Source organism: Dermacentor albipictus, chromosome 10 (assembly GCF_038994185.2).
Source record: "Dermacentor albipictus isolate Rhodes 1998 colony chromosome 10, USDA_Dalb.pri_finalv2, whole genome shotgun sequence".
Taxonomy (NCBI): Eukaryota; Metazoa; Arthropoda; class Arachnida; order Ixodida; family Ixodidae; genus Dermacentor; species Dermacentor albipictus.
Genome location: NC_091830.1, coordinates 8,898,474 through 8,919,260, shown reverse-complemented (window position 1 = coordinate 8,919,260; position 20,787 = coordinate 8,898,474). Strand labels below are relative to the sequence as shown.

Below are 20,787 nucleotides of genomic sequence, written 5' to 3'. Positions count from 1 at the left end.
AAAATATAAGCATAACTCATTGGGTAATTTTTTTGTTCTTGATTGCAAACATTGACGCCAAGAAATCGTATGTAGTGGGATTGTATCAATGAGATTCTACTGTTGTTCAGAAAGACTAGAAGAGCTGGTTCAAGCATTCATAATTGCTACTGTATTAACGCTTGCCTAATGGTTGGTGCGCATCATTGTTTCATAAAAGTGGTAGTTTAAGCACATATATGTACTGTATTGTACTGACTTGTATTGTGCATCAGTAATGCAAATTTTGCACCCCTTGTTCATCTCTTGCAATGCAGCGAAGTGCCAGAGCAAGATGCAGTTTCTGGTACAAGAACACAGCAATGTCCTCTCACATCGAGAAAGCCTGGAGTGTCAGCTTAAGGAAGAGAAGGTTTGTATGTCACCTCAGCGTAAGCTGAAATAAGCTCAGAAATAAGCTTGTAGCTTTGTAGCTTTGTGCTGCATGCAGGTGCATGAAAGGAACAATTTTTCCTTTTCATGAATCTTCCTCCACATTGCGAGCTTCCGCAGAACTGCTTTGCCATATTCAGTATCCAATGGCTTCGAGTTGGGGATTAATTTGGCCTTGAACTGCTATCTGCTAGTAGAGTGACCACTCGAAAATGCTTTGTTCTTGGGTTTGATCTCCAGAACAGGACAAATTTTTCTTCAACTGCAAAGCTCTCTTTCTAACAAGCCCATATGGGTTTTCTTTGTAGCTGACTGCTACAGTGAGCATTCTTTTCTTTTCATCACCTCAGCATAGAGTGTGTCATAGCACATAACCTCAGAACTGCAACTTCACATGAATGCATAGATGTGCAGCTGGGAGCAAAAGTCTGGTATGCAAAAGTATTAGACTTCTCCTAGCATAGCCACACAATGTGGAACTGTCCCATTGCATTGCATTGGTCAAACAAGTGCTCCTAGGCTGTACCTCTTTATTTCAGCTTGCACGGCTAGGCTGCTAAGAATACACATTTTTTCACGACATCTCTGGGTTCAACATTTTTGCTTTTTACTGTAAACAGGTATTCCACAGTGTGCACTCATATATAAAAATATGTTTTGTGCATGATATGTACCACTATTAATACCGCAAGGTAGCCTAACCTAATTGTGAAATTCACTATATTCCTGAAATCTTCTTCCCTCGTGCTTCTTCTTTAATTTGGCAACTGCATGCGTCAGCAATGTTTCAAAGTTGTAACTCCACTGCAGATACAGTTTCAAATTTTTAACCATTCCTCATCAGAAGTGAATGTTTGACGGATGTAAGGTTGTCTGTGTACTTGTGTTTTAAAGCTTGCCGGCACAACACTAGTTCTGTGAAATCACTGGCGTTGTGGGCCATCTCTGTCGTGGACATCTGCACAGGCATAAACAGGCAAACACAAAAGACATAGACAGCACAGGTGTCCCCACTTCTGTCCTCCTTTTGTTTGCCTGTTTGTGCCTGTGCCTACATGAACCACAACACATGAAGTAGCCAAGCAACACTGTCCAATACCGTTGCGCTTATTTTCTTAGCACTTTATTTTTTCTTCCTTGGTAATAGTATGTGATTACTAAAAGGTGCAGACACCTGGTGTTGGCTACTACTTGTTTCACATAAAATAATGTGTTACAGATAAAAATATGTAATGAATAAAGAAGTGTTTACCTGTCACAAGCTCATATATGCATACAGAGCCCACAAGATGCAACCACACAAGTGTCACACAGTCTACTGTGTGGTTGAGGACAAAAGGAAAATTGAAGTGAAAAGGATTAGGCAGCACAATTCATGGTACACTTAATGATGCAGAATTCAATTTAAACAAAAACGGTTGCAGCTTCGCCCGGAAGGTGAAGTGTTGATTTCAATGGCAAATTAGTAGATAGCTGTAGAAAGTAAGGATGATAGTTTTATCGGCCGTATAAATGTGTAAACATTCACTTTCCAACTAAAACAAGCCAACATGAACGCACCTCACTAGTAGTAGTATCCCACCCCACCCCCGGTGCCTTGCACATGTTGGAAGACAGTGCGAAGACGACACGCTTCCTCCCTGCTTTCCTCCCTTGCATGTGCGAGATTGAGCCAGCATCGTTGGCTCACCCTGGCATGTACAGCATATGGCACACGGTGACACTGTTATCGCACTTGGACTTCATGCCAAACATCACGGCAACGGCGTAAATGTGCCAAGAGTGTCCGTATAATTGCTATCGCAATAAAACAAGTTCTGGCCCACACAGATTGTATTAAGTGTGCACCAACACTACCTGTTATTAAGAATCATGGCCACTAGATGTGCACATGAAGGCATTGCAGTAGACAGCACTGACACTTCGTTGTTTTTAATGTTTGATGTAGAGGCGTTTGGAAGTATAGTTGTTTATTCTGTTATGTGAGCTCAGTTCTGGCAACTGCAGTGCCACCACAGTCCACCACATCTCGGCTGGCCACCATTGCCTTGGCGTGGAAGCTTTTGCTACAGATGCAGTTGACTTCGCTTAATTCAACTCTTGTTGATTCAATCCTGACTGGAGGCCTTGGCTGATGCCTACAAATTTCTATGGGACCAACCTTTCGTTATTCTGATCTCTAAATTAGCCTTTGCTGGATAAGTTGAACTTTGCTTATAGTCACACATGCCCGACCTCTGCAGTGTTGACTTCAGTAGTGACAGCATCCGTCTCGGCAGTGCTTATGGTACTGAGAAGGCGTTGAAACGTGTGTCATCTCCTGTCAGAAACATTTATTTTTGGTTTAGAAAAACTTGTTGGGCAAGTTGGTGCATATTGGCAAACACTTTTATAAATGCGCGAACAAATGACCACGTAGAGAGAGCACACAAGGACAGGGGCCTGTCCTTGTGTGCTCTCTCTATGAGTCATTTGTTTGAGCATTTATAAAACTGTTTGTTTATTTTTTCTTATTTTTGGCCTGCCTTGAAAATATATTCAAGCAAAAATGGTAGCCCACAATGAATTATTACAGTATAGGCCCAATTCTAACGTGTCTTTTTTTTTTCTAAAAATTTGACCTAAAATTGCTTCGGTGGTGCTATCCGACATGAAAACAAAACACCTTTGTGGCTGTCACATGCTTTACCAGATAACACCAATGTATTGCGGTAAAGCGGGCTTCAAAAATTTAGTTTTTTTTCTGCATTTTGTTTAATTTGACCTGTCGGATAATTCGACCAATTTTGTTGGTTCTGTCGGGGGTCGAATTAATAGAAGTCGACAGTAGTATGTTATAGTAGATGACTAGAAAAATCGTGTACAAGCCTAGGTTACGCACATTTGCTCACATTTGTGGTGCCTGTGGTAATATGTAGTTGCTTCCTTGGAAGGTTGTGTTCATTGTAATATTGGTTGGCGTAGTTGTTCCTCTGAGTGCTGTTCTGTCTTGCTCTTTCCCAGGAAGAAAAGGCACTGCTGGATGCGTGCCTGCGAAAGCTGGCAGAAAGCCTGTGTGCCCAGCTGGACCTGAACAACATGTCAACACTGGCAGTCATCGAGGCCACAGGCAATGCACTGCAGCAACTAATACATGAGTGCAGCTCCCTGCATGACAAGTAATGACACTTCTCTTTTTCCTTAACAGCAGGATCTCATTTCCTGCGTGGGTTCACTAACACAAATGTTTTGCTTACTTTTTGCCCTGTCATTTCCTCATTTACAGTTGTTTGTCATCTTGGTTTTGAGGTCGTGCTAGATAATCTTTCCAGCTTTTCACAGCGTGGCCCGATTTTCTCTTGCCTTCAGCTCCTGTGTCCATTGCCTCCTTAGGTTCTTGTCACTTGTGAATTTTGTAACAAGACCATCTGAGCTTTGCCTTTTGAATGTCGGCTGTAATGCCGGCCATTTCGGCAGTGCTCAGATTGCCCAACTTTATCAAACCTGATTCCAAGATTTTCACTTCCCTGTGTACTTGGGATAACCCTGTGTAACATCGAAATTCAGAATTTAGTATACTTTTCTTGGCAAGTTGGCACCCTTTGTTCGTCTAACAACCTTGTAATCTACTGTGCTACATCGCTGTCGTGCATTGTGCTGGTCACTTCTGCGTACAGTTGACTCCCGTTAATTCGACCCTGACGGGACCAATGAAAGTGATCGAATTATCCAGCGGGTCGAATTAACCAAGATGCAAAAAAAAAAGACAAAATGCACTGCTGATTCATTTGGCAGTAGTTGCCGGATTCTGACATGCCCCAGAACCAAATGCATGCCCTATATTTACGTGTTCAAAGTAGAGAATGTAGCAATTACATTAAAGCTCCAAAACGGAGCTTTAATGCATCTAATCCATCTAAGCACACAATGTTTTAGCAAAAAATATTGTAGCACAGTGGTGGCTTGTTTCCTAAAATCAGCTTCACCGCATTATTATTAAAAGTTAGCTTTGCCGCAATACGGTTGTGTTATGTGGTAGGGCATACTAGCAATCTAAAGGCAGTATTGGTTTCTCGTTTGTTGCACCGCGCAGGCACTTATCGGCCCAATTTTATTTACAAAGAAATGTACATGTTAGAATTGAGTAAATACCGTAATCAGAAATTGTGAGCTACAGTTATTGCTTCAACATCTTCCCAGGACAGACCAAGAACAGGCATTTCTGATGAGTGATTGTCCTTACTGTGCTCACTGACCCCTAAGCTCTGCTGAGACAGGTACTGCCTCTAAAGGAGTTGCTATTGGGGTCACCAATCAGGGTCAGGGGTGTGTGTGCTGACTGGTCAAGCTCGAATAACCCGGCAAAGGTTAATTTTAGAATCGAAGCAATCAAAGTTTGGGCTGGCAAAACATGCATGGGCACCTGCCGGGACCTTCAGCCAGGATTGAATTAACTGGAGTCAAATTGATGGAAGTGTACTTGTAAAAGTCTTGACACGCATTTACTATGGTGCAGCTGTTTGCAAAGGCAGTAAGCATTTGCCACTAGAAAGTGCAGCATGCCATAACCACAATTTGCAGCCACGTAAACACTGACATGGCTGCAGATTCCTCATTTTAACAGAAACCTGATGGGCCATTTTCTCTCCTCCAGGGAAGTGCTCAATGACACCACTATGAGAACACTGATCGCTGAGAAAGGTATTGTCCAAGTCTGTTCCTTGGTCTTTCCATTAAAGCTGTTACATTTTCCATTCAACTTCCTAAATGGCGGCAAAAATGGATCTGAAACATTTACATTATGCTAATTTTCATAAGAGCTTTATAGCTCAAGGTTTTCACTTTAACCTGTTTATCATCTACTCAAACCACTAGCACTGCAAATGGTCACGTCTGGGAAAGAGTTCATTTTAGTTTTTGTAAACTGTTTGCTGTGTGCAGGCTCATGTTTTGCCGCTGTCATGTAATTGACCTCCTTGGTGTGTTCACAATATTGAATGCTGCTGCGTTATTCCAAGTGTTTTCAAGTAGTTTTTTTTCTGTAACTGTTGTGCACATCAGTGGCCATTAGCAATTCTGTGGATATGAACTTTAAAGGCTTCAATGGTGACTGAAATTGCCTGTGTGTGGGGATGTTTTTTTTTCTAGAAGCCAAGTGCAACAAAATTTTGGACTACATAGAAACCTAGTTTCATATAGTGCAGACATAAAACAGCCTCTGTAAAAAATCTTACGTTTGACCTACGAGTTGATGCGACACAAAAAGCTAGCAGAAATAAACAGTTTTGAGGCAGAAACTGAAGATAAAAATAATTATGCAGATTTGAAGAGAGAGATGGAGAAGTCATAAGAGAAAGGCAGGGAGGTTAACCAGGCTGTGCCCAGTAGGCTACCTATGCAGATTCAATCCATATGTTGGAGTATATGATAAGCGAAGCTTTCGTGTAGTGTTCAAATAAATGCTGCACAACTACCGGCAATATGTACAAGTGTTTGTTTCCATCTTCTGCATTGTGTAGTGTCATGCAGTGGTTTTGTTTATACACTGCAAAAGTTACAGCTTTTATATTCCTTGTGTTACACTGGTGCATATCCATTCTTGAGGATTAGCCAAAAATGGGCATGTACCCAGTGGCATGTACATAATAGCTAAATCGTACAAAATTAGTTAAATCAAACAAGCTGCTCTTCCATTGAGAAGTAGGTGTATCAGAGATGCCCATGAGCCTACATTATGTTGCCAATGTTTTTTTTTTTTTATTGTGTAGAACACAAGTCTGTTTACTTGCACCTATCTTGGTAGTAAGCATACAGGGCTTATATAAATTTCTTTGCTGGCGCTCGCATTTGGAGAACATATTAACATGAGATAGGCTGGTGCCTGCAGCCATCGGCCGCTTGAATGAGAACGACGAAATGCGCAGTGGTATGGGCACTCTCTGAGTGTTAACCGTTATAAAGAACACTGTTTTGCCAAGGCCTCACTTATTAACTTCGTGACACTGTAAGCTTCGTGCTATAAGTATCCACAAAATGTCGGCCGAGATAATGACGAATGCGAAATCCTGGGGAAGAGAGTGGTGTGTTCATTGAACTGCCTATCTGGTAAGGTTCGTGAAGTTATGTGCTCCATTGACCGAGGTCCTTTCTTCCAGACACTCTGATGGCTGAGAAACAGGCCTTAGGAGAGAAGCTCAAGGACTTTAACGAACTCCAGGTGGGGACTGTATTGCCTTAACGAGAACACACTCTTGCACTCTTTTTCATTAACTTTCTAAAGATAAGTATTGCTCAGCAGCTGTCGTTAATTTACATGTATCAAGATAGAGAAGTCATAATAGATTTCTCATCCAACTAATTTTCTGCTCACTGGGAGTGTGCAAAAAGTTCTTGTTTCGAAGACAAATATAGTGCTGGTAATGATTTTTAATTCAATAATTATTTCTCATCAAGTTCTTTCAATAGTTATCACAAAGTAGGGGCGTCTTGTGATCGCATAGCATTCTCTAAATCTATCCATCAGTCGAGGGTTCCAAACTGTTATTTGCAGTCATTGCACTCAAGAATTTAAATAGTCATAGGGGTCTAGCGATTTCCTTTCTTTTTTCTCTTTCCCAAATATATTTTTCAGTGTTTCAGTTTGATTCTTTGTCGGTTCTACAGGAAATGAAGCAGCATCTGGAGAATGAACTGAAGGTTCAGGCGGATGCCAAGAAAGAGATGATAAGAGATTTCCAAGAAAGCCAGCGCAAAACCTTGGACTACTTGGAGCAACTGGAACATGAAAATGCAGCGACTTTGTCTTCTTTGGACAAACTTTCATTAGAGTGAGTTCTTGTTCCAGTGTTCTTTCCCTTGGCTCTTATTTACTGTCAATGGCTGATAGCTGTTGCTGCTTAGCTTGTTCATCTTGTACACTTACAAAATTCGCTTCTTTTCCAGTGCGGTGGCAGATGCACTTGAACATCGATCAGACATCTGTGAGTGCTACTTTTTCGTTCCATGTCTTACAAAAATATTTATGTGCACTACTGTCAGACAGATGATGTTATGTTGTACCACTAACTTTTAAAAGCTGAAACCATTCACTAGAACAAAAGCTTTGTGTTTGGAGTATCTAGCACAGGCTTGAAAATTTGACATTGAACTTATGGCTGCCTCACTGAAAAAATTAATTTGCTCATATTACTTTTGAGGCTGTCAGTTGTTGCAGAGAGTAGTAAAACGTGTCTACACAAAGGAAATAGATACAGTTGCACCCCATGAAAACAAAAACCAGAGACAACAAAATTCTCACCTTAACAAAATATTTTTGTACCCTGGTGAATGAATTTTTGATAACAAAAACAGAAAAAGGCCAGAAGTGACTGCTGGTGGTGAAAAGACGTCATGGCCACCATTTTGTTTGTCAATCGCCTGCTTGAAATGGTGCGGCAACATCACTATCCAGCTCCACTGACATGTGACAACGCTTCCTGCGTACTGTATGCTCTGTGGCTGCGTGCTTGCTGATTCGCAGTGAGTAAGGAAAACTAGGTGCAGCAAAAACAAAGAGACTTGTTCATGATGCTTTAGGTGGTGGCTGCAGCGGGGCTTGTCACGTCTCTGGACAAATAAACAAACTCAAGTGCTCACTTCCAACTGATGGTTTATCAAAAAGGGCACACACAGTTAAACCTCAATACAGTGAAACCTAGTTACTACGAACACCACATTAACAGACTTTTCAGAATAACTAATCAGAAATACCCTGCTGGCTTCTTATATAGTAAAACCCCGTTAATTCTAATTTCACGAGACCGGAGAAAATGTTCGAATTAACCGAATGTCAAATTAACGAGGTTTCAACAATAACAAAAAAAATGCCTAAAACATCGACATACCTTTACTTCATGAAATAACTGTTTATTGTTGCTTGTTGCGCATGAGAAATTTGCGCGGAAAGCATAATTTTTCGGAGATCATGTAGGTGGTGCAGTCCGCGCAGACTGTCGGGAGAAATTGCACAGATGTCCTCCAAAACTTTAAGGCCGCCATCGGCCTCTTTAGCAGTGTAGCGCGGTACCTCACAAGCATCCATGATGGGTGCATTTTCGCTATCAGAGTCGGGCTCTTCATCGCCTAGTTCATCCAGTATTTCGTCGTCATTGAGGCGACCGACAATGGCAATGTCACTGTTGATCTGGATGTATTCGTCTAATGGGACATTCGGAGGCGCGGCAATGAAGCGAAGGGGACACGCATGATGTAAAAAAAAAGTACAAATGGAAAAAAGAAAAGCGCAAACAAAATTTAACACGCACACGCACAAAAAGTTCCGCCGTCCTCGCACATGCACCTGCCGCAAACCGATAAACACAATAAAAAGGACAACGAAAAAAAACTGCACAACTCCGCAACCACACAGCTGCACAAGCAAAAGACAACGTTGGAAATGGCGGACAGGAATACAAAGAAAAAAACATGTACGTATGTGTAGATTGGGGTTGCTAGTATAGACCGATAACTATCGTGCCGATAACCATAGCGATGCAGAGGTAGTGCCAAGCGTCAAAAGCGACTGCAAAGCCAGAAGTACGTCATTGCCGCCATGTTTCTTTAGATGTAGGTTTGTCTATTATAGCAATAAAATAAACATTGTGGCCTTGACGTATTTCCAGCCTTTCGGCTTCCCAGCACATGCAAATATGGCCTTTGAGATTGGCGCCCGCTAATCGGAGACGCCATCACTGGTAGTGTGATTTATATACCCGGTCCTATATGCCTCACGTGCTTCTGAGCTCCACGAACTGTCCTAATTAACCGAAGTATGACCTAATATGTCCGAATGGACGGGAGTTTCGTGCCATAGGGTTATGTATATGTTTGACGGAACCAGGCGGCGTGTCCCAATTAACCGAATTTCTTAATTAATGGGGGCCGAAATAACAAGGTTTTACTGTAGTTTTAGTGTAAAAATATTTCGGTACTATGTAACAATGTTTCAGTACTACGAACTTCAGCATACTGAACTTTTCAGAATAATGATCATTATTCAGTTACCCTGTGATGCTAATGCCTCAGTACTACAAACTAATATTCCGAAATCTGGGGAATTCTTAGACTTCCGTGTATCCTTCGCGGCAGCCACAACAGTAGGCTAGCAGGTGACAAGGCACGGAGAGTGGACAATACGACGCATGGGTTGGGAAAACCCGAGACCCCCCGGGAGAAAAGGAAGACGGATGAGCAGAGGTGACGACACATCAGGTTTTGCGAGCGCATGCTCCACCCAGAAATGTGTAGCCTAGCAATGGAGGCGCCTCTCTTCCTTCTTTCACCCTTCTTTCTGTGCATGCCTCTTTCTCTTGCGCTTCTTTCTGCGGTCGTACTAGCTACATGCACAGTGAAATGTAACCTCCGTACTTGCAGGGCTGCCACACGGTCGCACTTTGCACTTTCCAGATGCTGTTGGTTATGCGCACTTGTGCTTTGAGATAGTTCAGGGGAAGTACTCTGTAAGAGTCCATCTAGTGGACATGTCCATTTCGTCTGCTGTGGAAGTTCTGATTGGCTGGGCTGGGCTGCGGATGTGGCAGCGAGGCACCACAGCCAATTAGCACTTCAGCAGCAGACGAAATGGACGTGTCCACTAGGTGGACTCTTACAGAGTACCACCCCTGGTGCTTGCCTTGAGCGAGACAGTTGCAGTGTCCACAGCGAGAAATGTGAATAACAAACAAAAAGCAGGAAACAATGCACTTTGGAGGTGTCATAGAGCTACGTTTTTGTCGGTAGTTTTCTCGGCATCAGCGCCTGTTTTGCACACGGCGCTCTTATTGTATAGTGCTTTGGTGGCAGAATATATGAAGAATAGCAACAGCACGTGTCGAGAGCCAACATTGATATTTTTGTGGATAGCTCATATGGTGACAACTTATGAACTGATAGGTTGATGGGCTTTCACTGTAACAATACATATTTCAGAATAACGAACAATTTACCGCGGTCCCCTGCAGTTTGTTATGTTGAGATTTCACTGTGTAATGAAGTCGGTAAAATCGGCAATTTGCTTGATATTGAAATTTTGTTGAATTGAAATTTGACCTTTTATGCAAATAAGTACAGTTGCTGATGGATTTTTCTACGCGGAGGTGGCTGTGAATTTCTCTGAATTATTGGGCAATTGGAAAAAGCAAATTTTAATGAGAAAGAAATATTCATTTCGTTGAACTTGTGGATGGCAACAAATGATAAGGCTTCATGCCGTTTCGATGATATCTTGACATCGGTGGTACAAAGTGAAGCCAGCCACGACGTCAGCCACACTATCAGCCAACGTCGCCTCCGCGGCTGATAGTGTCACCCACAGTGGTGTCACGCTATCGTGAAAAGCACGGGCAGCGGGTAGCGAATGCTTCGTCTGCCTCTCGCTTTGACATCTTTCTGAAACTTGAGATTAGGCAACCTCCATTACTAAAGGTGCAGGAAGACAGCGTACATAGATGCCATGTCATCTCGACATGCCCAGTCTGCACACGTGGCTGATTACCTTTAAAACAGAGTGTGCAGGCTGCGTATGTGCCCAGCCATGCTGACAGCCATGGCCACACTAGAAAAGGAGACACGTGCCAGCCTGCTGCCCCACCTCCCTTGCACATGCTTGATCGCATTACCGTGGCCTCGCTTCCCTCCCCCCTCTTCCCTTGCTCGCACGGGAAAACGGTGCTTATCAAGCCGCAGTCCTTCTCTGCTCACCCTTGCATGCTTTCACTCTCACCCAAAGCATACAGTGTGCACATGGGGCGCACAATTTGAGAGGTGTGTTTGCAAATAGCCACTTGTAATTCACCCATTCGACCATCTACATCTGCAGAACTTTTGATTTATTGTATTGGTACTCCTCTGGTGTGGCAGGGAAATTTTTTATATCGAAGTCATGTATAAACACACTTTTTTGTATTGGGGTTCAAAATACATAATGTTCTATGGACAAAAAGCTTTCATTAAAAACTTTATGTTTAAGTTCCTTATGTTGAGGTTTAACTGTATATATCTAGGCACGAGGTTGAACACGTGATCGAGTATGCCTGGCTTTCTATTGTTGTCTATGGACCATGACATGCAGTTTACATTGGAATACATTGCATTTGATATTCTGCATTTGTTGAACCTTTTGGATGGCTGCTCATGCCTAGACTAAACACTTTGCCAGTTCGCCCTACAACACGTGCAAGTGTCATGAGTGCTGGAAACATGCAACAAGACTCTGTTGCCATTAGTTTGGCATGTAAAATAACTTAATGTTTGAGTGAATTTTTATAATTAAAGCCTCAAAGTGGCGCATTGTCACTGTCAAAAACTTGTTCTGTTGCCATGTTGTGTGGCAATGACAGTGGCAATGACAATAGTTCTGGTGGTAGGCTATTGATAACGCTGCGAATGCTGTTTCAGTTTCGTATGTGAAAGTAATGTGCAAGCACTTTGGTCCCGCTTTTTAGCAAGAAGGTGACCATTAATATCTGGTAAATATGATAATCATTCATTATGCAGCTGCTGTTTTTGCTTCAAAAACTGCTGAAGGCATTTTCACTGGGAGATCATGCATATTCAACAAGCTTACTGTCCCCTGGTACAATCAAGACAGAAGCTGCAGCCATTGGGCATTGATTGTGGTTAGAATTGGGGTCAGGCGTATGCATTCTGACCAGTCAGGTTTGTATAGCTGGTGAGGAATGATTTCAGGATAAAAATAATTTTTGTCTGATAGAAATGTATAGGTGCTGGCTAAGGCCCTTCAGTTGGGATAGAAAAAATGCATAATAAAAATAACTGGAGCAGATATAATGGGTGTCTACTGCAAAGAAAAGCAGGTCTGTTGCATTACATCTTCAAATGCAATCTTGAATGATTCAGGATTTGAGTTGAAGATGACCAAGATAGGCAGGTGATTGCACTCCTTCCTGTTCTTTGGAATCAAGGACCGACAGTACGGTGTGGTGGTTCAGTGCGAACGCTTCAAGTTGAAAGCGGTGGTCTACATGTGAGGATGCAAAGTGAGGCACTGAAAAGACGTACTGCTTTAAGCTTTCATTAAAGTAATAAATTTGACTAAAAATGCATTAGCGGCTACACTATGTAGAAAGAATGAGGTTTTTGTGGTATTTTACAGAACACTATCTTGCACCTAATAATTAAAATGTAGCATGCCTCTAAATACATACACAATAAGATGGGACAACTGAATACTACAAAGGTTATTGGGCATATGGGCTTGTTTAACAAGATATAACATTGATATTTGCAATATTCTGAGCACATAAAAACAAGAGCAGTTGCAGTGCTTCTACATGCTCCTTTGTTGTTCGCCCACTCTGAACAGCTGATGCAATGTTCCACTGGAGGCACATAAGCAACAGGGTGTCTGAGCTTGACGACGAATGTGTTCAGAAGGAGATGGAGCTGCAGCGACTGAATGGAATGTGTTCAAACAATGCCTTGACCATTGAGGCACTGCAGGTACGCTTACTTTGCAGGCTGAGTTAACACTCGTGAGGCCTGAGGCCACTCATATTCTTGTAGGTCTCTTTGACATGTTTCTTTAACATTGTCCTATGAAGTGCAGTTCATATAAGGTGAAGTACCAGGAGAGTCGTCTACTAGAATACGTCACAGGATGCTGTGCACTGATGGTTATAAGCATGCACTTCTTCAGAGCTGTTTACGTGGGGCCACTAGCAGTGTTGGGATACTTTCTAGGCTAAGCCAAATAAGAGACTGTACCCACAAGATGGGTAGATGAACGAGTTGTGGCATTTAAAATGAAAAAGCAAAAATGATAAAGCAGCATGATACCAAGAAGCATAACCTAGCTTCCTCAACTAAAAAAGATACGGCATGGCCTACAGGAAGCTGTCTGTTATGTTTGCAGCCTAGTGATAAGTGAAGTTTAGGACATTTGTAGGGCACACCTATTAAAATGTAAGCAGTAGGACAATGAGAGAAGTCATGAGGAGTATTTCCACAGAAGCAAGAGTGGCGCAAGTACATTGTCTGGCATTAAGGTATTGCAAAAGACATGAAATGAAGGCAGTTTATGTATTCATGGTTTCATTGCAAAGTGTAAAGCCATATGTTGTGGGCATAAACCTCCTGCTGATTTACAGTTGAAACTGATGCTTCAGTGCTGGCAGTGCTTGTTTGTTGTGTTTGTAATCCTGCTGCTCTCTGGGGATGTCAATCTTTTCCTGGTGTAAAAATTTTGTTCAATTCTCTACAGGCCGAGAATGAACGTCTCTATGAGGGCGTCACTAACTTTGAACAGCTTGCATTGGCAAATGCTGATGATCTAGCAGAAGCACAAAGTGAAATCGCATCACTCAAGTAAGTCTCAATGGTGACTGTGTCATGCCATTTACTGTCTTGTCACTTTTGGTAATGTCCTTGTGTGACTTGTAATTATTCATACCTAGCTTATCATTAGTGTCATCACCACTAGCTTTAGTGTCTCGTGTGACCTGCCAAAGTGCTGCAGATCTAGGAGCTACAAATTCGAGTCATGCGAACATGCATGATATGCGGGCATTAAGATGCTTTTCACTGTAGTCGGTTTGCATGTTTGGCAGTTGTCGTGATTCATATGTGCCCGAGAAGGAATACAAACAAAACTTTGTCTTTGTTCTATGTAGCTTGCTAAGGCCAGAGATAGTCTCACTGCTTATTGCTTAAATTTGATCTGGGACAACCTCTACTACCTGCAGCTATGCTGGGGCTTGTCAAAGTAATCTGCTCACATGCTCAGCTCTTGGCATGGCAGAAGGTATAACTGTGCTAACGGCATGCTTAAGCACAAGAGTGCACTCAAACTTTAACCCTGGCATGCTCGCACCCAAGCTTGTGCTAATGGCACCGCTGCATGCTCGGCTGTGCGCATGCCACCAGGGAGGCCCTAGCCGCAGCCAAGATGGAGGCTGTTCCAGTGGAAGAGCGTGAAAAAGCTGTCCTGCTGCTTCTCGAGAAGGAGACACAAATTTCCCAGATGGAAGAGAAGCTGCAGGTAGACATTGACCTACTTTTGACTTCACTTGCTTGCAGAGAGTATGATTGCATGGTGGCAAGGTGATGGCGTGACAAGATTTGAGATAGGAGACCGAAGTCCATTGTCCTGTTTTTCGGGCTTTGAATTTCCTACTTGCTTTGTGACCACAGTTCGGAAGGGAAAGGTTATCTTGGAACTACAGCCTCTGCATTTTTGAAGCTGCCGTGGTTGCTTCAGGCAATTTCTGAAAGTAGAGTAGTTGTACTATGCTGCCCGTCCATCTGTCAAAAGAAACACGGCCACTGCACGCATTACCCCGGCTGACTCCAGGGTGTCTATTCAACCTCCTGTTGGCATCTGCATTGCTCAAAAGTTCTGGTAGATAAGAGAGATTTTTGTTCTCAACGTCCAAATCCATGCATATTATTGGCATAGCCAGAATAAGTCATTTGTGCATCTCAGCCTGTGGTTTTGTTTCTTTTGAAGACTGGTGTATGCAGTCAGCAGTTGTTTCTAAACAGTCAAATAAAATAAGACAATTGTGTGCATTTCAGCTTGCGCTACCCTTGATAGAGTTTAAAAGTTAGCTGTCGCATAGTTGCTGTTACAGTATCTGAGCAACACAACCAATGTCAAAGAAGTGTAAGTGTTATTGGCAGAAGCTGGTGCTAAGTTTATTTCGCATGTGCATGTTCACGAGCAGCTGGGTAGTCCTTTGCGATGGACTGATGTATGCCCAGGCACGAAATGTTAAAGTTGATCTGTATTTCACTGTTTATGCTGCTTTAATGAAACCTCTATGAGGTAAGCTTGGTAGTATGCAGAATTTTGTATTGACATGCATTGACTGATCATTTCCATGCTTTGGCTGAAGGCTTGCACATTAGCACATTTGTTACTGTTGCTTCTGCAGCACTTTGCTTTGATAAGTACCATCACTGAACTGTCTGTGTCAAGTCCTGCATGCCACTGCAGATGTTTATGTGTGCTACTGCATGCTTTGGTATTGAACAACTTGAAATTGTGTTGACACCTGCTACCTTACTTTCTGAAAGCAGTCATTTGATCTTTTTAAATATTTTTGTATTGTACTTGGATTCATTAACATCTGTGATAATATACTCATTATAGAAGCTAAGATATCTTAATTTCTATGGGAAACCACTAGGAGATGGAAGGCGCACTGTCCAACCTCAAGCGGGAAAAGGAGGCAGCATGCGAGACTGCGCAGTTTATCAGGTCTGTCATGTATCATTTTCTCTTCACTGTATTGATTTATTGCATTGTTTTTTTCTTGATTTGTTTGTTTGTTTGTTCATTAATTTCCTGAGATCAAAGACAGCACATAAAACAAGATTAGAAAGCTGCAGAGAAGTGCTTGTCATTCTTTGAACATTCCGTCTCAGGTGCTGAAATCTGCCTCGCATGCTATGATAGTCAAAACCTCAGTACTATGTCCTTTTAGAAGTCATTCACTTGTTTGTTTCAGGGACCGTGCAGGCATTTTCGCTTAGCTTGGTTCACTTAGGGGAACTTCTATGCTTTTTATGTAACCGCAGTATTAAATGAATTTTGCCAGCATGCTGTGAACACCACTGAGATCGAGATCCATAGACATTGTAGCTGGGAAAATATGCTAGCGAGGAAATCGTGAGCAGGGGTCTGCTGTATTTAGCAGCATATGTATCCACAGCAGTTAGCTCTGGCATTCAGGAGGCACGTGATGCTCTTTACAGATCTTTGTTGTGAAGTACGTGGACTGTTTAGACTGAAGGACACTGAAGTTTTAAGTGATGTAGCCCCTTCTTGGCCGAATTGCTTTTTGGAAAAACACTAAACCTTTCTGAATTTTCTAGGGACTGATTCATAGGGAACAGTTCTCGTTATTGCAGTATTAGCAATTCATTTGTTGTTCTCTTTTATCTGTTGCTGTCAATTTTTTAATGTTATTGAACTGCAGAAAGCACAGCTACAGAAATAGTTTATGAAGCTTGGAATTTCTTGGTACAGAACTCAACCATGCTTTCATTGTCCTCCATACGAAACATCATTTCTGGTCTTTGTCTTTGTAATCATGCCGTCTTTGTAATCATGCTTAACCAACTAGCCCACCAACACATGCTCAGGTACTGCGAAGAAAGAAAATCTCGTAGGCGCTTGCGGCAAACTGTTTTTGATAAGCCACATCCATGCAAAAAAGGCCACCAGAGTCTCTAAATCTTCCTTGTAATCGTCAGTACTAAAGTCAAGCTCCGAGCATGTCTCACTAAAACTTTCCAGGTTTAATCACTTGCTTGCGGGGAAGAAATGCCCAAAAACACTGTGATTACGGCACTGAAAAAGGTGGCTGTTATTGCTGCAGCTACATTACGGTGAGCTGCCATTCTTGAAACCCAGGAAATCTAGACTATCGCTGCATTTCTACCAACCGCACTCTGGTACCATCTACTAGTAGCATAGTATTCACACCAAAATGATGCAATGACTGCCACTCGTCTGTGACACTCAGCAGATGAAAGGAAATCCTAGGATGCGTGAGACTCCTCACTGGCATATATCTCAGGGAATGGCTGGACGAATCACTCATCCTTGGCATGGAAAGGGTTAGGTACGACTAGACTTTAACTGTGTTTTCTGAATAGCTAGAGGGCAAAGTGGTAGTGAAAGAGGACATTTTTAAGCACATTGTTTGTAAATCATTTTATAACTGAAGTTTCTCACAGCCAACAAGAAGTAGTACTACGGGAACTGGGAATTCTTGTGTCAGAAATAGCAACGGGGGTTCCCTTTGTTGCAGTGATGCCAATGAGGACTTGAAGAATGCCATGCTGAGCCTCGCTGACGAGCTTACCCAGGAGCGAAAACAGAAAGAGGACAGAGTGAGCTTATTCTGTCTCAGTAACTCATGCAGTCTGTAGTTTCTCTTGTGTCATCTGAGAGGGGAACAGCAGTGGTGTGAACAGTGATGTCTAGAAAAAGATTTTGATCTATACATTCATGTACAGGCTATTACATGTAACTAGAACCAAACTTTAAGAATGGAATGGCACACATTAGATCATCAAGACCTATGTTATATTGTTGATCGTCATCTTGAGTTACTCTGACTATTTTTTGAAGTGTGATCAGTGAGTCAACTAGCAGGCGCTAAAAAACACCCAATGAAGTTGTTTTCTTGTGACATTATAACTTTAAGAGAAGCCCATGAAATACGTAGAACCTCGTTGATACATTCCCATTGTGTACATTTTCCCAGCACCAACGTTCTTAATTGAGAACACAAATAATGACCCAATAGGGTTATGCTCAATTTTTACTGGTTCATACGTTACCAGAAAACACAATTGCATGCCGGGTCATTGCATGCCACATTCACAGCTATCTACGCCAGACCTATTGTGGTAAACATCTTCACCTGTCTATTTTGCAGCGTGTGATGCATAGTGCCATTGGTAGCATACATACTGCACGCCTTTAGAAGGAGATAATCAAAATGCGCCGCTGTTCCCTGCTGCAGGCGTCGCGATTGGGGTACTACGTTTCGCATCGGTGGCATTCGGCGTTGCCCACCAGCTTGACTTCGTGTTGGTTTCCCGTCGCTCTCTTAAAACGCCACGGAATAGAAAAACAATTAAATGCGTCTCAAACTGTCAGAGCACCACCAGCTCGACACGCCTCAGTGTATCATGCCACAACGATCTACACGACGCTTCACATTACGTAGATGTCAACTACAGTTGAGTCTGTGTAATTTCTTTAGTTACATTGGATCGTATGTTTTCCCGGTTAGTATGTCTTTTCTTGTGTCTTTCGAAAATTATGAATGAGGGTCTGCTGTATACAAAAATGGCATAACTGTGCTCCCATACTTCTGGAGCCTGCAGCTGAAAGCCTGCAGCTATTAAATATTAGTATATTTAATATAGCAATTTTACAGCCTGCAGCTGCACCACTAAAAGAAAGAAAGCGAGTGGCTGCAGTAGCCAGTGTACATCAGCACCTTCAGTTCAAACATCAAAATCCGCCACTGTCCTAAATGATGAGATAGGCCAGCGCTGATCTCAAATGCAAACACTTGTTGGCATTTTTTGATGACTGCCATATGAGCTTTGTTCTTTCAGAACAAGAATGAGAGGGCTGCCATCCAGGCATGAAAAAATGTAGTTATGTTATCTTTGTAATACATTGCGGGCTTTCTTCAGAGCCCCCAAAAAAAGAGCCACGTAAAAAATAACCTTACTGGGCTTTTCTGAGCACACTTTACAAATTTTCAAATACGACATTGTCCTAATATGAGTATTTAAAATTTTGCATTAATAAAGTAAACTAATCACTCTTCAAAAACAGTCTGAGTAACTCAAGACAACCGCAAACAATATATAGATTAGGGGGGTAGGGCATATGTATAAGTGAACCATCGGTTATTCTTCACGAGAAAGAAATTAGGTATTTATATCAGTCCTGATAGTGTACACTTTCTTCATTACATCGTCGAAGCACACCATTTGTCCTGTGCATGTCTGGATTTTTGGAATTGAGTTCCTGTATATATGTGTGATCTAACTGAACAAAATATCAATTGTCAGTCAGCGCTGTGTTCTCGTGTTTTTATTCCTTTTGTCTGTGTTGCTTTTGTGCTTTTGCATACGTACAGCAAATATACTGTTAACTTCGTTTGTCTAAGGTGTTCCATTGTATATTTAAGGTTTGGTTCTATTTACCTGAATCACATGGTATAAGGTGAATCTGTATTGGCTCCATGGAAAGGAAGTATCACTGCTGAGAAAGAATTTCTTGGTGTCTCACTGTGCCATGAAATGATGTTGGGAATTAGGGGTAGCAGGCAGAAACTTATTTGAACATGCACTGTTACTTGATGTTTCATGGTATTCTCTGCTTTCTTTTTTCACAGTTCAGAAACCAAAACCATTATTGTTATTGATTCGTTGTGCTCTTATTAGTAAAGAAGATATGCACTGAAATATAAGCGCTGTCTTTTGGGACCACATTTAAGTAATTTTTTGGTAGTGAAGTCAAATTGCATTTTTAGGGTGTAAGCATTTGGTCTGAGTTAGAAATTCATTCATTCAGTTAATAATACCATAAAATGTTTTTTTTTTGTAAATTTCACTTTACAGGTTGATAATGATGCACAAACAGAGGAGACCGAAATGGTAATTTTTTGTTGACTTCTAAACTTTTTCTTCAGTTTTCACTTCTTGAGCTGAAATTTTATTTTTATTTTTGGATATATTTTAACGTTTTTATTGACAGCAAAAATTTCTGGGTTGTATCTCCCAAAGGTTGACTGTGACTTGCAGACTGATGACGTAGCTGAAGTAAACTTGCAGGCAAAGGTCAGTTTGCATTTGCAATTCAGTGGTTTCAGCATGGCTTTTGGTAGCATTTTTAGTGTGGTTAGGAGGGGGACCATTTTAAAGGTCATTTGTTCAGTAATTCCTCCTGAGCTTAAGTTTATGAGCACAGTTTCTAGCCACAACAGCTGCATTTCAATCCAACTGCAATGCAAATTTAAAGGTCTTGTTTTAAATGTAAGTACATGTACACATACAAGGCCACTGGTCATCGAAGGAATCTGTGGAGTCCTGTAATTAGCCATGTGGTAGCATTGGGAGGTGCAGTGCTCAATGCACTCGTAGAAACTTGTACAACGCAATCAGTTTTGTTCGCTTTATAAGTTTGGCAATACTAAACTGTGAACAGCTCATGAATGAGACCTTTAACTGCTCTCCTTAGCACCTCAATGTGAAATGTTCTGACTACGCCCTTTCGTAAGGTCTATTATGATCATCTATGAAATTCAACTGATCTCCTTCTCCCCCCCCCCCACCTTCCATGGCATTGCTAATTCGGGCGAAATTCATAAGACCACCATTTTACAATAAAATCACCTCATTATTATACTCTCACATACCTTGCACAGTCAGATTAGATATAAGAGTTAATATCACTATGGAATTGATAATGATAGTAACAAGATCATAACAAATGGGCGAATGCATTGTATAATTTTTTGTGGTATTTTTCTCTTCTACATTGAGGTTTGCTGTCAAAGGGAACACGCGAACGTAAAGTGTACAATTTTTTCCCCTGGCAAGCATTTAATTGTCTGGTATTGGAGCTGATCTTTCGTGGTTGGTGGCGCTGGAATTTTTCTACACACCTGTGCAGTACATTGGCATATCTTAAAGCTGGCACTTGAAAATAGAATACCAGCAAAATGAGAGCCATTTAATGGGGTGCTCCCTTTAATAATGTACAGTGCTGTACATGCATGCAGTTGCACTTTTGTTCAGTGTATCCACTTGTTTGTTCGTTTGTTTGTTTATACTGTCACCCACCTGAAAGGGTCATTACAG

The 20,787-nt window shown here is 41.8% G+C and overlaps 1 protein-coding gene across 1 annotated transcript in view; it reads left to right on the top strand.

The window, feature by feature from the left end:
• LOC135920378 (uncharacterized) overlaps positions 1-20,787 on the top strand; it is a 69,379-nt gene that overhangs the window by 22,402 nt on the left and 26,190 nt on the right. The window contains exons 10-22 of the mRNA XM_065454630.1: positions 297-391; positions 3,415-3,569; positions 5,045-5,091; positions 6,546-6,607; positions 7,054-7,217; positions 7,333-7,370; positions 12,752-12,888; positions 13,649-13,752; positions 14,311-14,425; positions 15,576-15,646; positions 17,205-17,286; positions 19,546-19,581; positions 19,711-19,764. Of these exons, the coding sequence (XP_065310702.1) occupies positions 297-391; positions 3,415-3,569; positions 5,045-5,091; positions 6,546-6,607; positions 7,054-7,217; positions 7,333-7,370; positions 12,752-12,888; positions 13,649-13,752; positions 14,311-14,425; positions 15,576-15,646; positions 17,205-17,286; positions 19,546-19,581; positions 19,711-19,764 (1,160 nt within the window). The remainder of the gene's footprint in view (positions 1-296; positions 392-3,414; positions 3,570-5,044; positions 5,092-6,545; positions 6,608-7,053; positions 7,218-7,332; positions 7,371-12,751; positions 12,889-13,648; positions 13,753-14,310; positions 14,426-15,575; positions 15,647-17,204; positions 17,287-19,545; positions 19,582-19,710; positions 19,765-20,787) is intronic.